General features: G+C 56.2%; 1 protein-coding gene across 5 annotated transcripts in view; it reads left to right on the top strand.

Annotated features, from left to right (window-relative positions):
* The window catches only part of Ift122 (intraflagellar transport 122), a 55,472-nt gene that overhangs the window by 21,496 nt on the left and 20,692 nt on the right, over window positions 1-13,284 (top strand). For all 5 annotated transcript variants that reach the window (XM_077106173.1, XM_077106172.1, XM_077106171.1 and 2 more), the window contains 7 exons: window positions 590-781; window positions 925-1,063; window positions 2,249-2,451; window positions 3,306-3,443; window positions 4,710-4,874; window positions 6,962-7,159; window positions 11,587-11,727. In XM_077106173.1, coding sequence (XP_076962288.1) covers window positions 590-781; window positions 925-1,063; window positions 2,249-2,451; window positions 3,306-3,443; window positions 4,710-4,874; window positions 6,962-7,159; window positions 11,587-11,727 — 1,176 coding nt within the window. The remainder of the gene's footprint in view (window positions 1-589; window positions 782-924; window positions 1,064-2,248; window positions 2,452-3,305; window positions 3,444-4,709; window positions 4,875-6,961; window positions 7,160-11,586; window positions 11,728-13,284) is intronic.

The raw sequence follows: 13,284 nt of genomic DNA, 5'->3' as shown, positions 1-13,284 counted from the left end.
GTGACATACTGATGGGCGCCACCCGGGTCACACATCGTGGGATTCCATTTACAGGAGGTCACACTGCACACGGGAGCGGGTCAGAGGATTCGGGGGTGAAGAGAAGACAGAATTGAGCAGTTGGAGTTCTAACAGATCTGGGATTTCTTTTGGGGGTGACAGGAATGTCCTGGTGTCACGGATTGTGCTCTCAGCGTTGTGAAATCCTGGGGGGGAAAAACTGATAGAAAACCAGGTTCAGGGACAGAGGGTACCCATGTTGCATGTGTCAAGAGCCACACACAGAGGGGGCCTACGGGAGAGACCACCTCCCGCCCCCAGGTTGGCTGCGAGGCTAAGACACACTTCAGGACAATTGGGTCACCTGAGGGAGATGCTGTTGCCACCAGGAGTCAGGATTTGGCTGGGTGAAGGGGGAGGAGGAGGGAGGCCTGGAGGCAGGGAGGCTGTGTTCATAATGGAGGCCGCCAGCCCTCCCCCATCCTCCCAGCTGCCCCTGCTCAAGTCGGGGGGCCAAGCCGCTGACGGTGGTGTGGTGACGATGGACCCTCACCTCCTCCTTCCCGTGGTGTGGCTTTTCTTTCCTCAGATCGGGAAGGACCAGTCGCTGAACTTTGACCCCTGCTGCCTCAGCTACTTCACTAAAGGGGAGTACATTTTGCTGGGGGGGTCAGACAAGCAAGTGTCCCTTTATACCAAGGACGGAGTGCGGCTGGGCACTATCGGGGAGCAGAACTCCTGGGTGTGGACCTGTAAAGTGAAGCCCGATTCCAACTATGTGGTAAGAAGAGGGAGGCCCTTCTCCAGGCCTCTACCTGAGGAGGCCCTGACCGGCAGCCATCTTGGCCGTCAGATCCTGGTGTCTTCCTGACCTGGGAGGGTGGACTGTCCCCCTGCGGAGCTGACGGCTGTCCTTTCCTGCAGGTGGTCGGCTGCCAGGATGGTACCATCGCCTTCTACCAGCTCATTTTTAGCACAGTTCACGGGCTGTACAAGGACCGCTACGCCTACAGGGACGGCATGACCGACGTGGTGATCCAGCACCTGATCACGGAGCAGAAAGGTAGAGCAGACACTGGGGGCAGGGGCAGGTCGAGGGAGCCGGTGCAGGGCCCTGAGGTGACAAGGAAATGTCTCTCCTTGGCCTTTTGAAGACATCTGCAAACACCGGTTCTTGCTTTTGGGGCCAGGGGCCAGGGGGACATGGGTGTCCCTGAGACTATAAGGAAAGCAATGACCTCTCTCTAGAAATATGCTCTGACTCACAAAATGTTTGCAGGTTTTTTTGAGAAATAGAGGGTGACTTGTAGCCTGCCAGAGCCAGGTGGTTGGCTACGTGGGTCAGTGTGGGTGTCTACCCTCTCGGGTCAAGGCCACTCTATTAGTTCAGCCTCCCCTTGCCTCTGGGTGAGTCCTGCTAGAGACAGGGCAGCCGATGAGCTCAGCCTGGGCCTCACGCACTGTGGCCCTGCTGGGTCAACAGGCCACATGAGCCCTTGCCGCAGCAGCACTCACACCCACACTATCTCACACTCGTGGGTGTCGTCATGTAGGGACCCAGGTTGGGCATCTTCTTGCAGATACAGGCTGACTTCCTGTGGTCCCCATCCAGGAGCACCTATATTTGAAGGTTCTGTGATGGGTGAAGCGAAGTCACTTGGGCAACTGGGCATTTTTCCTACTTGGCCTGTACTGAGGCATGGCCTAATGTGTCTCAGAAACTATATACTGTCCCCTGCTGTCAAGGAGGTGGGTGGGAGTAGCCAGGGGCGAGTTTGGTCACTTTGGTGGGTTCCCGATCATCAGGGGCCGTCCGTGTTGTGCAGAAGAGTCGAGATTCACACTCAGCAATTAGCAACCCCAAAACATGTTATTTCCTGTCCTGGGTTGTAAGCTTGGGTCACCGAGATCATATTGTGTACCACTTTGGGTCCCAGTGCTCATCGGAGCCGACTGTATGTATCAGACACTCCATAAAGATTTATTTTTAATATTTTTTCAGTTGTAGATGGACCTTTATTTTTTATTTATTTTTACGTGGTGCTGAGGATCGAACCCAGGGCCTCGCCCATGCTAGGCAAGCGCTCTACCACTGAGCCACCACCCCAGCCCCTCCATAAAGATTTTTAATGAGAACATCTCACTGTAATTGTCAATAGCATTAAGTAAGTGATAGCTTTTAATTTCTCTGCCTCCACCTTACTTAGCAGCCTTTCACTAGAGCCATTTTTTTTTTGGTCTCTGACAGTTCGTATTAAATGCAAAGAGCTTGTCAAGAAGATCGCCATCTACAAAAATCGATTAGCGATTCAGCTGCCAGAGAAGATCCTCATCTACGAGTTGTATTCCGACGACTCCTCGGACATGCATTACCAGGTGAAGGAGAAGATCCTCCGGAAATACGACTGCAACCTGCTGGTGGTGTGCACGGACCACATCATCCTCTGCCAGGTGGGCCGCAGCCGGGGGGCTGGTGCCCCTCCCTGCTCCCCCCCAGAGCCCCCTCCCGCCCCATCTCAGGCTTTGGATGCTCCCTTTCCGTCACTCTGTGACTGTGATCATTCACTTTACTGGCATGTCGACCCATCAGCCTCTTCTGGGGAGACCTGTTTCCCAGTAGTAGGCCACTTTGGGTGACTGGGGTTGGATCTCATGACTTCAAACAGAACTTGGTTCCTCCCATAAAATGAAGATGATTTTTTTGATCAGCACCCACACATTAAAAACTTGGATCAACTCAGCAGTCAAGGAAGTTTTACCTCCAGAGAGATTGGTTAATTCATCAAAAAAGTGTCCTGAACATATCTAAAAAGTGGCGAGGTCAAATACCAAGAGAAATTTGGAAAGTCTTCCAGAGAAGGCGAGTTGAGGTGGATTAGGTTTCCACCTTCACATGTTGGAATTCATAAAAATAAAAAAGGGAAGAAATCCTTTGGAAGTTTCTGGAGTTTAACCTCTTGTCTGTTTAGGAATTATGACACAGGGTGTGGGGCTGGGGATATGGCTCAGGCGGTAGAGCGCTTTCCCAGCATGCACAAGGCCCTGGGTTCAATCCCAGCACCACAAAATAATAAAATAAAAAAGATAGGGTATGGGGTGCTGCCTGTGGCCATGGGGGTCAGCTTTGAAGAAGGGGTGAAGGCGGGCTCCGAGGAGGAGACCCCACATGGGGATTAACCATTGCCAATCCCGAGGACGAGGTGGGGTTGGTGAGGCACCGAGCGCGGGGCCACCTTCCCTCCCCAGGTGCAGGAGGCCCCCTGGGAGGGCAGGGACACTTCTCTGGAGCTGGGTTTGCTTTCCAGGAGAAGCGCTTGCAGTGCCTGACCTTCACGGGGGTCAAGGAGCGTGAGTGGCAGATGGAGTCTCTCATTCGCTACATCAAGGTGATCGGTGGCCCTTCTGCCAGGGAAGGCCTGTTGGTGGGCCTGAAGAACGGACAGGTGAGCCCTCCCTCATGTCCCCTCCGGCTCAGCATCCACAGGCCGCTCCTCTGGGCCACCGAGATGGTCTCCCAGGACAGCAGAGGGCCTGCCTGGCACATTGCAAGGGACCTCTTTATGAGACTGCCTTCAGGCATGTGGCTCGCTCGCTCTCTGGCCGGGTTGGAGGCCCAGCCCTGAACTGCACGTAGGATGGATTAGTGCTTGGGGTCACCCGGAAGGTGGGCGATTATCTGTTGGAGATGCAGCTTTAGTGGATGGCGGGGGAGGGGGGCGGGGACCGGTCCTGGGTCAGATCCCTATTAAGGCAGGAATGGATTATGCAGGGTGTCCTGGCTGGGGACCTCGACAGTGCCCGGTCCTCAGCACATGACCACATGCTATAAGCAAAGGGGACCCCCTGGACAGATAGATGCAGGAAATGCAGGTCACACTAAATCAGACAGATTTCTGGTGCGGGCGTGTGTGCGCGCGTGTGTGTGTGTGTGTGTGTGTGTGCGTGTGAGTGTGCGAATGTGTGTTCTGTGCTCAAAATAAGGACACTTCTACGTGGGCTACATAGCAATTTAAAAGTGAAAATATAACTGCATTAGCCTGAGAGCCAGGCTGTGTAGCAGATGGCTGTGGCTGAGGCTTGTCAGGTCCTTTGCTGGGGACAGAAGTCCCAGAACAGGAGATCAATCGGTGGGAGCCGTTGAGCAGCGAGACCACAGCGGTGTCGGGGAGAGCTTGCTCGAGTCTCCCTCGAGGTGGACTTGGGGGCAGGTCAACCTGGGATTGTGGTGTTCCTTAGCTGCTCACTGGTGACCCTGGCCCAGTCGCTTTCCCTCTTTGAGACTCCAGTTTTACAAATGAGGATGATACTACCTTTTTGGTGGGAGTGTCAGTCAATGGTGGCTGTCACCATCGGCCTCACCACTGTGATTTCACACCAGGTGTCTGATCGGGGTTTTAGTTGGTGACTCACTGGTGTCCCCGCACCTTGCACTTTGACTAAGGCCGTGACACTGTCCGAGCGGACACTGAAGTGCGTTTGGTCTGGCCCAGGCCTGTCACTCCCTCGGCCACCTGGGTGAACCCCCCTCTGGTCCCCTGAGGATAAGCCCCCCAACCCCTTTCGCTTCTTCCTGAGCAAGTCCCCTGTCTGCGGGCCTCCTTGGTGGCATTGGGGGAGTTGTTCTGAGAACACATGGGACTCCGCGGCTGGCCGGGTGCCAGGCCCTGGTTGCCATGGCGACTCTCCCTTTTCCTCTGAAACTCTGCCAGATCCTGAAGATCTTTGTGGACAATCTCTTCGCCATCGTCCTCCTGAAGCAGGCTACCGCCGTGCGCTGTTTGGACATGAGCGCGTCCCGGAACAAGCTGGCCGTGGTGGACGAGAACGACACGTGCCTGGTGTACGATGTCCACACCAAGGAGCTGCTCTTCCAGGTGACGTGGGGACATTGCTGGACGAGCGCTGGCTGCGGACCCCCCAGCCACTGCAGGAGGTGCACCCTGCTGGCCCAGGCTGGTCTGTGGGGGGAGCAGCGCAGGTGGGGACCCGGCTCCTCCCACGGGCCTGGGGACAGCGGGGCCTGGACCGGCCTCTCCCACCTTTGGTTTCCCCACCAGCCGCACAGCCGAGTCCCACCTGGGTTTCCTGAGAAACCGGGAAAAATGAAGTGATCCTAAAAAACCCGACTGGCTGGGCTCATGTCCAGATGGGGCTTCTGATGGGCTTACAGAGGGCTGTGGCCACCTCTGGCAGCTGCCTGGGTCTGTGGGTGACCTCAGGCACAGTCGAGCTACAGCATGGGTTCTGTCATCTGAAGGGGAGCGAGGACGGGGTGGAAGCCCACCCTTGTCCTGGTTGCACAAGGCGCCGATGAACCAAGGAAACGACTGCTTGGGCCTTTGGGGCTGGGCACTGCTGACACATCATGGATCCTGTGGCTGGGAGGACTGTGTCACTGAGGAAGAAGGCCCGGGGCTGGCGCCTGGCTGGCTTCCTGCTGGACCCAGGCCTCGTGGCTTCCTTGGGGCTTTGCAAGTGGTCAGGGAGTGAGTTCCCTCTCCTGACCGGGCCCTCTCCCAGTGCCGGGGTTTTCCGTATCATGGGGAGAGCCAGGTTACCTGGCTGCGACAAGCACAGAGGTGACCCCCAGTTAATGTCAGCTCACATCCCAGACGCAGAGGGTGTTTAGGGGAGAGAAAGGGTGGCCGTTGTCTCCAGACGGACCTGGGCCTGCCTTCCTCTTGCCCATACCCGTTACTGTGTGATCCTGAGCAAGTCAGTGACTCTCTCTGAGCCTCGATTTCTCCTTGTCTCTGAAATGAAACTGGAAATTTAGAATTGCTACAGGAACAAGCAGCATGCCACAGTGCCCAGCTCAGCCACGGCTCCTCCGGGGAGGGGGGGGGGGGTTTAACAGGCCCCTGTGAGGTAGGAGGCCAGGGAAGGAGGTTCCCGGGCCTTTCCAGGAGGCCTGCCCAGCCCCAGTATCTCTGGCCTGCTGGTTCTTTCTCTTTTCCAAATAAAACCAGCTGTGTTTTCCCCTCATTATAAAAGCGATCCCTGCTCATTGCAGAGGCGTAGGCATAACACATTCTCGGCAGAGTCAGGTACAGAGGTGCACACCTGTAATCTCAGTGACTCAGGAAGCTGAGGCCGGAGGATCAGAGGTTGAAGGCCAGCCTCAGCAATTTGGCAAGACCCTGTCTCAAAAGAAATAAAAAGGGCTGGGGTGTAGCTCAGTGGGAGGGCGGGCTCCAATATCACCCCAGACCCCCCCCCCCAAAAAAAAAGACGCCAAGCAGCAGGGTCTGTGTCCCTGCCGGTCCCTAGGGCTCCAGGTGGAGGAGCAGTCTAATTGGGCGAGGCACCTCCCAGGGTGACAGTTTTTTACAGAGTGTGAGTTGGAAAATGCAGAGACAATATATTATTTTCTAATTTTAAAAAGAACTCCCTGTTCTTTTCTTATTACAAAAAACAATAGGTAGTCACGGAGGGGAAAAAAATTCAGGCAAACAAAAAACAGAGAGGATGAACACCCACCCAGAAGCATTCACAGCTGGTCCTCTGGAATGTTCCCCTCAGTCCTCTTCACGTATGGAGATGTGTATCTGTTCTTTAAAAGAGGTAGAATCCTAGAGTGATCACCACGTGGGGAGAATGATATTTTTCCCCCAAAGTAGTGCTTTTTTGAAAATTGCAACGCTAGCACCATGCTGGGTGGTGCACGCCTGTCATCCCAGCAGCTTGGGAAGCTGAGGCAGGAGGATCACAAGTTCGAGGCCAGCCTGGGCAACTTAGCAAGGCCCTGTCTCTAGGGGACGGGGCTCAGTGGTTGAGCGCCCCTGGGGTCAGCAGGGCCTAGAGGAGCCACCACACTTTTCTTTCTGGTCCCTCCCACCTACCCACCATCCCCTGGTGCCTTTCAGCATGATTCAGTCTTCAGAATGGCTCTGATTGGAGCCACCGAGTGGTGCCAAGGCCCAGGGTGACTGTCACAGGCTCCGTCCTGTCTGTCCTGCAGGAACCCAACGCCAACAGCGTGGCCTGGAACACGCAGTGCGAGGACATGCTGTGCTTCTCGGGCGGAGGCTACCTCAACATCAAGGCCAGCACCTTCCCCGTGCACCAGCAGAGGCTGCAGGGCTTCGTGGTCGGCTACAACGGCTCCAAGATCTTCTGTCTCCACCTCTTCGCCATGACAGCCGTGGAGGTGCCGCAGGTAAGCCTGGCCCTGGCCTGGCCCCTGGGGGGCGGGGGAGAAAGCATGGGACCCCCGAACTCCGAATAGCCAGACCAGAAAAGCAGAGCTGGAGTGTGGGGCACAGTGGGGGAGGGCAGAGGGGGACAGGAGAGCGCATCCCTGTGGCCCACGTGGTGGCCGCCTCGTCACACCTGCCCCCAGTGAATGGTGCTCACTGTAAGCTGTCATGAGACAAGGACAGACCCTAGAACCCCAGCATCTGTCCTCAGAGAGGGTCACTTCTTACCATTTTGGAGTGTGTCCAGACCTTTCTGTATGCGTATGTAATATACGTACCGCGTAGAATTACGAGTAGAGGATTTCCTGTGAACACGCGGTAAGGATTGTTTGTGACTCTTATCCTCAGAAGCATTGCCACCTAAAGATGAACCTTAGACTTCTTGTGTCTACTGAATGTGGCCTGTGAGCCAGAGATCGGAACTTCTAGGTGGGCACAGTGGCACACTATAATCCCAGTGGCTCAGGAGGCTGAGGCAGGAGGATCTCGAGTTCAAAGCCAGCCTCAGCAACTTAGCAAGGCCCTCAGCAACTCAGTGAGACCCTGTCTCTAAATAAAATAGAAAAATAAAAAGGGGCTGGGGAGGGGGCTCAGTGATAAAACACCCCTGGGTTCAATCCTCAGTACCAAAAAAAAAAAAAAAAAAGAGTGGGGGGATTGAAACTCCTCCCTGGGCCAATCCTCTCATTCAACCTGATATTTAGACATTGCAGACGCCATGGGGATGCCTTCCAGTGAGTTACTGGCTATAAACTGGTTTTCTGGCTCTTTCACTCAGTCGTCTACTGGAAACCTGGCCCCACGTCAATAATTATACTTTCTCAGCATTTTCGAATATTAAGATGATTATAGACTCACTTATACTTGAGAGTCCTTACATTGTGTCCAGTCCCCCAGGCTCACAGTATGCAAACTGTCATAGGGTTGTGTGATCTGCCACCACAGGCTGCCCCCCAGCACTGCCAGGATCCCAGGGTCCCTGTGCTGTCCTTCCATGACCACATCTGCTGCTCCCTGCCCATTTCCAACTTCAGTGTTCTTTATTTTTTCTTTTGTTGGGTCCTGAGGATTGAACCCAGGGGTGCTCAACCACTGAGCCACATCCTCAGCCTTGTTTATATTTTATTTAGAGACAGGATCTTGCTGAGTTGCTAAATACCTTGCTAAGTTGCTGAGGCTGGCTTGGAACTCACGATCCTCCTGCCTCAGCCTCCCAGGCTTCTGGGATTACAGACGTCCGCCTCCGCACCTGGCTCAGTTTGGTTTTTTAAATTGCTTTTCTTTCAGATTTTTTTTGACAGTCATAGGGACCCAGGGATGCTCCTCCACTGAGCTGCCACCTCAGTCCTTTTATTTATTTATTTATTTTGGAGACAAAGTCTTGCTAAATCGCCAAGGTTGACCTCAGTCCAACTTGTGATCCTCCTGCCTCAGCCTCCCAGGTTGCTGGGATCACAGGGGCGAGCCACCGTGCCCAGCTTCCAGTGTTGTGGTTGATCCTGTCACATGGGTGCTCACAGCTCACCTGCCGGCTCCTGCCATTGGTCATGGACACTGTCACTTCTTTTCTCTTATGAGCACTGGGCATCTCTCTAGCTGGGTCTCTCTCTCTCCCAGCTCAGCCCCTGGGTCTGAGTTCCTAGAGGTGAGGCCGCTCGAGACCAAGCTGTGCCTTTGGAGCTGTTTGGACGTAGCTCAGACGGCCTTCCGCTGGGTTCGGTGGGTCTCCCTGCCTCTCAGGCTGGACCCCTCCCTGTGAGCCAGTGAGGCCCTTGTGACTTGCTCCTGCAGAGTGACTGGGCCAGCGTCTGTTATTAGCGGCCGCTGGGCACTTACTCAAGAAGTGGTGGGGAACCCGATCTGAGGAAGTGGAGAGAGAGAGAAGGGAGGGGGCCCGTGGGAGCGATGGCGGGGGAGGGGCAATGACTGCCCCCTGGCCCTGGTGATGTCCCCATCTGCTCTCCATCAGCTGTCCCAAACCCGTGTACCCCACCCGCCAGGAGCCCGCTCTTCTTCAGTATGCCCGACAGGCTGTGCTTGGTGACAGGTCTTGGAGCCAAGGGGGCCACCCGGGGCTTCCTCTGCTGGGACCTTAAGAGTCCTGGGCCAGCGTCCTGCTGAGGCAGCAGGTCACGGTAGGCTGGGGAGAGGCTCTGAGACAAAGGCTGTCTATCTGTGGCCTCTGCCTCCGCCCCCCTGCGGTCTAGGCCTCCAGATGGGGGAAAAAGCCCCAGAACCGCTCTTGGGATTTTTGGTTTCCTCTGGAAGTTTACATCATCTTGTGCAAGAGCTGGTTGGTCAGTGCTGCCAAGTAGGGTAGCGAGCCTGCGCAGGCTCCTGGGGCGGGGTGACCTCATGCTGGAAAACAACAGCGAGGTGCAGTGTCCCTCTCTGGGTGCCCGTTCAGTTAGTGGGTTTTTAAAACTCCCACTCAAATGGTGCCAGTGCATGTTCACTGTCTGTCTGTCGTGGTGATCCTGTCACTGTGCCTGTTCTAGCGTCACCAGGCAGTCAACAAGGCAAGAAGGCCTGCTCTCTTACCAGGCACACTGGCCCACGCCTGTCATCCCAGCAGCTCGGGAGGCTGAGGCAGGAGGATCGCAGGTTGGAGGCCAGCCTCAGCAACTTAACAAAGCCCTAAGCAACTCAGTGAGGCCCTGTCTATAAACAAAATATAGAAAAGGGCTGGGGAGGGGGGTGAGTGGTAAACCCTGGGTTCAAACCCTGATATCAAAAAAAAGAAAAGAAAAAACCCTCCTGTTGCCTAGAGGAAGAAACACCCAGACTTTGCGCCCTGGCCCCGCCACCTCAGCTGACTGTCTTGTCACTGTTTGGGGCCTCGTTTTCTTTCCTGTGCCAGTTTTTGAAGTGGATTCTTGCCCTGTGACTCAGGCTAGCCTTGAGGTCTGTGGACTGGAGCGAGCCCCGGCCTTAGCCTTGCGAGTGGCGGGGACCGTGGGCTGCGTCGCTGTGCCCGGCCTGGCTTGGGGTTAATTATGCCCATCTTCAGGCTTTGCCTGGCTCCGTTCCCGTGACCATTTCTCCTTATTACAGGCTGTCACGAACCAGCCCCAGCCACAAAGCAGAACTCAGATGGAAGCGAGGTGCTCAGTAAGAGGGCTAGGGAGGCAGCTCATGGTGCATGGGAGTCGGCCGAGCTCCCAGGAGGGGGTGAAACCTGAGCCCACAGAGGCTGCAGGGGCCGGCAGGAGGGGACGGCTCTCCAGGAGTCCAGAAAGTTCCAGAAGGCCGAGGAGCTGGGCTGGGAAAGACAGGGAGGTGTTGCTGCTCCCTCCTTGCCCAGCCCTTGGTCACTCTCAGAACCCCTCTCCTTTGCCCCTGGAAGCCTCAGTTGGGCCAGGCATCCAAACCAAGGTGGCACATTTACCCCAAAGGCGGCCAGCGAGGATGTGGCCCCCGGCCTGTGCCCAGCGGCTCCCTCCAGGGAGGAGAGGTGGGTGGCCTGGCACCGTGGGAAGGGTCAGCCGTGTCCTGCTGTCTGTCCAGAGGGCAGACTGGCTTGAAAGGAAAAAGTTCTCCTTCAACGCTGAAGCTAAGAAATCAAGACCGGAAATTTCAAAGATAAAGGCCCCCAAATGGAGAAAACAGTGGTCAGGCTCCACATTTGGGAACCATTAGCACAGAGGACCTGGCTGATTGATCTCCCCTGCCCGGGAACCCAGAAGGGCAGATGCAGCTCCCCGAGGCACCGGGGCTGGCCTGGGACAGGGACAGGGGCCTTCATTGACGACGTCAGGCCTGGCTGGGGCTGGTTCTGGTGTGCGCATGCGTGTCTGCGCGCATGCTCAAAGCAAGGGGGTCCCGGGGCCCGGCGCAGGTGGCCTCCTGCTCCAGCATTGGGTTAGGCAGCCCTGGGCCTCCTGGGCTGTCTCAGGAAGTGGCCACGGTTACCCACCCAGGGCTGTTAGGACAGAGCCAGAAGCACTATGTAACCCTAAAACCCAAAGCCTCTGGAACCCCGACCCAGGTAGTGCAGGGCTCTGTCTAGAAGACACGCGTGTCACTAGAGCCTGACTTGGGGTGGGAGGTGGAGGGGTCAGGTAAGATTCCAGAAGAGGGGACATTTGGGCAGGGCCTTGACAGCCCAGTAGGCCTTTCCAGGCTGGGGGACATCTTATGGGAAGGCCGGCCTGGGCTGGATGGGCAGGGAGCCTGTGCCCAGAGCACGCGGCTCTGCTGAGGTTGGGGTGCAGAATGGAAAGCAGAGCGTGCAAGGTGGGCTGGGGTGGGGGGGCACCCTGATGGATCCCCAGGGGGCTCCTCTGTAGGAGTTCGTAACTAGGCACATCTGGAAGCAGGCTGCGTCGGAATCGGCCTCTTTCCGTTGCTCTGAAACTCGTCTTCTCCTTTTGGTGACACCCCGCAGTCGGCTCCCATGTACCAGTACCTGGACAGGAAGCTGTTCAAGGAAGCCTACCAGATCGCGTGCCTGGGCGTCACGGACGCAGACTGGCGGGAGCTGGCCATGGAAGCCCTGGAAGGATTAGAGTTCGAGACTGCAAAGAAGGTAAGCCTCCTGTGGGCCCGAGCAGGCATTGGGTCCCGGGAGGGTCCCCTAGGAGGCAGAGGGGGATCCAGGTGACACGGAGGGGCAAAAGCATGACTTGGGTTGCGTCTCAGCTCAGCCATTTCCTCGCAGTGAGCCTGGTCAGGAAACGACCTTCCCGAGATTGCCTTTCTGGAAGGTTCTGGTGGTGCTAGGCCCCAGCCTTGCAAAGTGGTAGAGATCCAAATGGACAGGCCTTAAAGCCACACGCAGAAGAGGCAGGTTCTGGCTGTCACTCTTACTGGCTGTCACTCCTGTAAAGCATCTGACTAAGAGCCTGGCACATAATAGACACTCAATAAATGGATCCTTTTTGATTAGCATCAGCATTAGGCCGTTGCTGACACAATGCTGTTTCTCTGGGTTCTTGGCCAAGTCCAGTGGATGGGGATGGTCACACTTGGATTCTGACAACAGGACGGCCACTTCCCACATGCCTACATGGCATGATTCACGGACTTGATTCATTGCGCCATTTCCTGGTTTAGTCAGTTAAAGCTGCAGAAGTGGCTGAAGCTGTTCAGCCCCTTTGTGGACTTTGAGCACAAGTGTTTCCTAGTTGGATTTCCATCGACGACAAGAGGTGGCAGAGGGCTGGCTTCCAACCCCTCCGCCCGCCTGCTCCCTCCCCTCCTTCTCTCCCACCGTCGAGTGGGAGACTGTCCCTGGGCCAGTGTTGAAGGAGGCCCACGGTGCCCGCCTCTTGTCAAGTCGATGCTTCTAGACGTGGACCAGAGCAGGGTTCAGAAGCCCTGAACCTCCATTTCTAACATGGGCCTGGAAAGGGCTCCCTGCCCTGCCAGTCTTCCTCAGAGCAGAGGGCTTTCCCAGGGCCCTGCGAAGGGGAATTAAAGTTGGAGGTGGCCGTGCCCCTGCCAGCCATGCCCAAGAAGTGGGGCCGGGGCTGCGGCCCAGTGGTAGAGCGCAGCTACGCGCACAGGCAAGGCCCTGGGCTCCCTCCCGGGGCCACCAAAAAAAAAAAAGGAAGTGATGGTGACAGGGTAGTTCTCTGTAGTATTTTTAGATCTGGTAAGTGTCAGGAATGTGGTGACACAGAGGGACTTTAGGAATCCCGAGGAGTGAAGCCGTCTCCCTGGAGGGCTCCTTCTGTTCCACCATCAATGCCAGGAAGGGTGGAGCGAGCGCAGGCTTCCTGAGAGGGGCTGGTTCGTTGCAGCTGGGGCGACATCCGGACCTGCCCCCAGATTGTCACCTCGTCACATCTAGAACTCACCGTAGTACTCCCGACCCCTCCAGCATGAGCCAGGCCCGCGCGAAGTTGCCCGTGTTGGGACGACTGGCAGGCTCTGGAGGGTGGCCCTCTGTTTACTTAACGTCCCACCCTGTGTCCCGTGAGCGCTCCCTGGGAACAGAATCCCTGTCTAAAGCCCAGGGTTGTTCTTAGGACATGTGTGTCTAGGTGTTGTCGTTGACAGAATTGTGCCAACAGTCATGCAGGCACAGGCAGAGTGACGTCTAGAAACGCTGTGAGACCTTGCCCCTGGACTTGGACTTGGG

Source organism: Callospermophilus lateralis, chromosome 20 (genome assembly GCF_048772815.1).
Source record: "Callospermophilus lateralis isolate mCalLat2 chromosome 20, mCalLat2.hap1, whole genome shotgun sequence".
NCBI classification, from domain to species: Eukaryota; Metazoa; Chordata; class Mammalia; order Rodentia; family Sciuridae; genus Callospermophilus; species Callospermophilus lateralis.
This window is presented reverse-complemented; position numbering and strand designations above follow the sequence as displayed.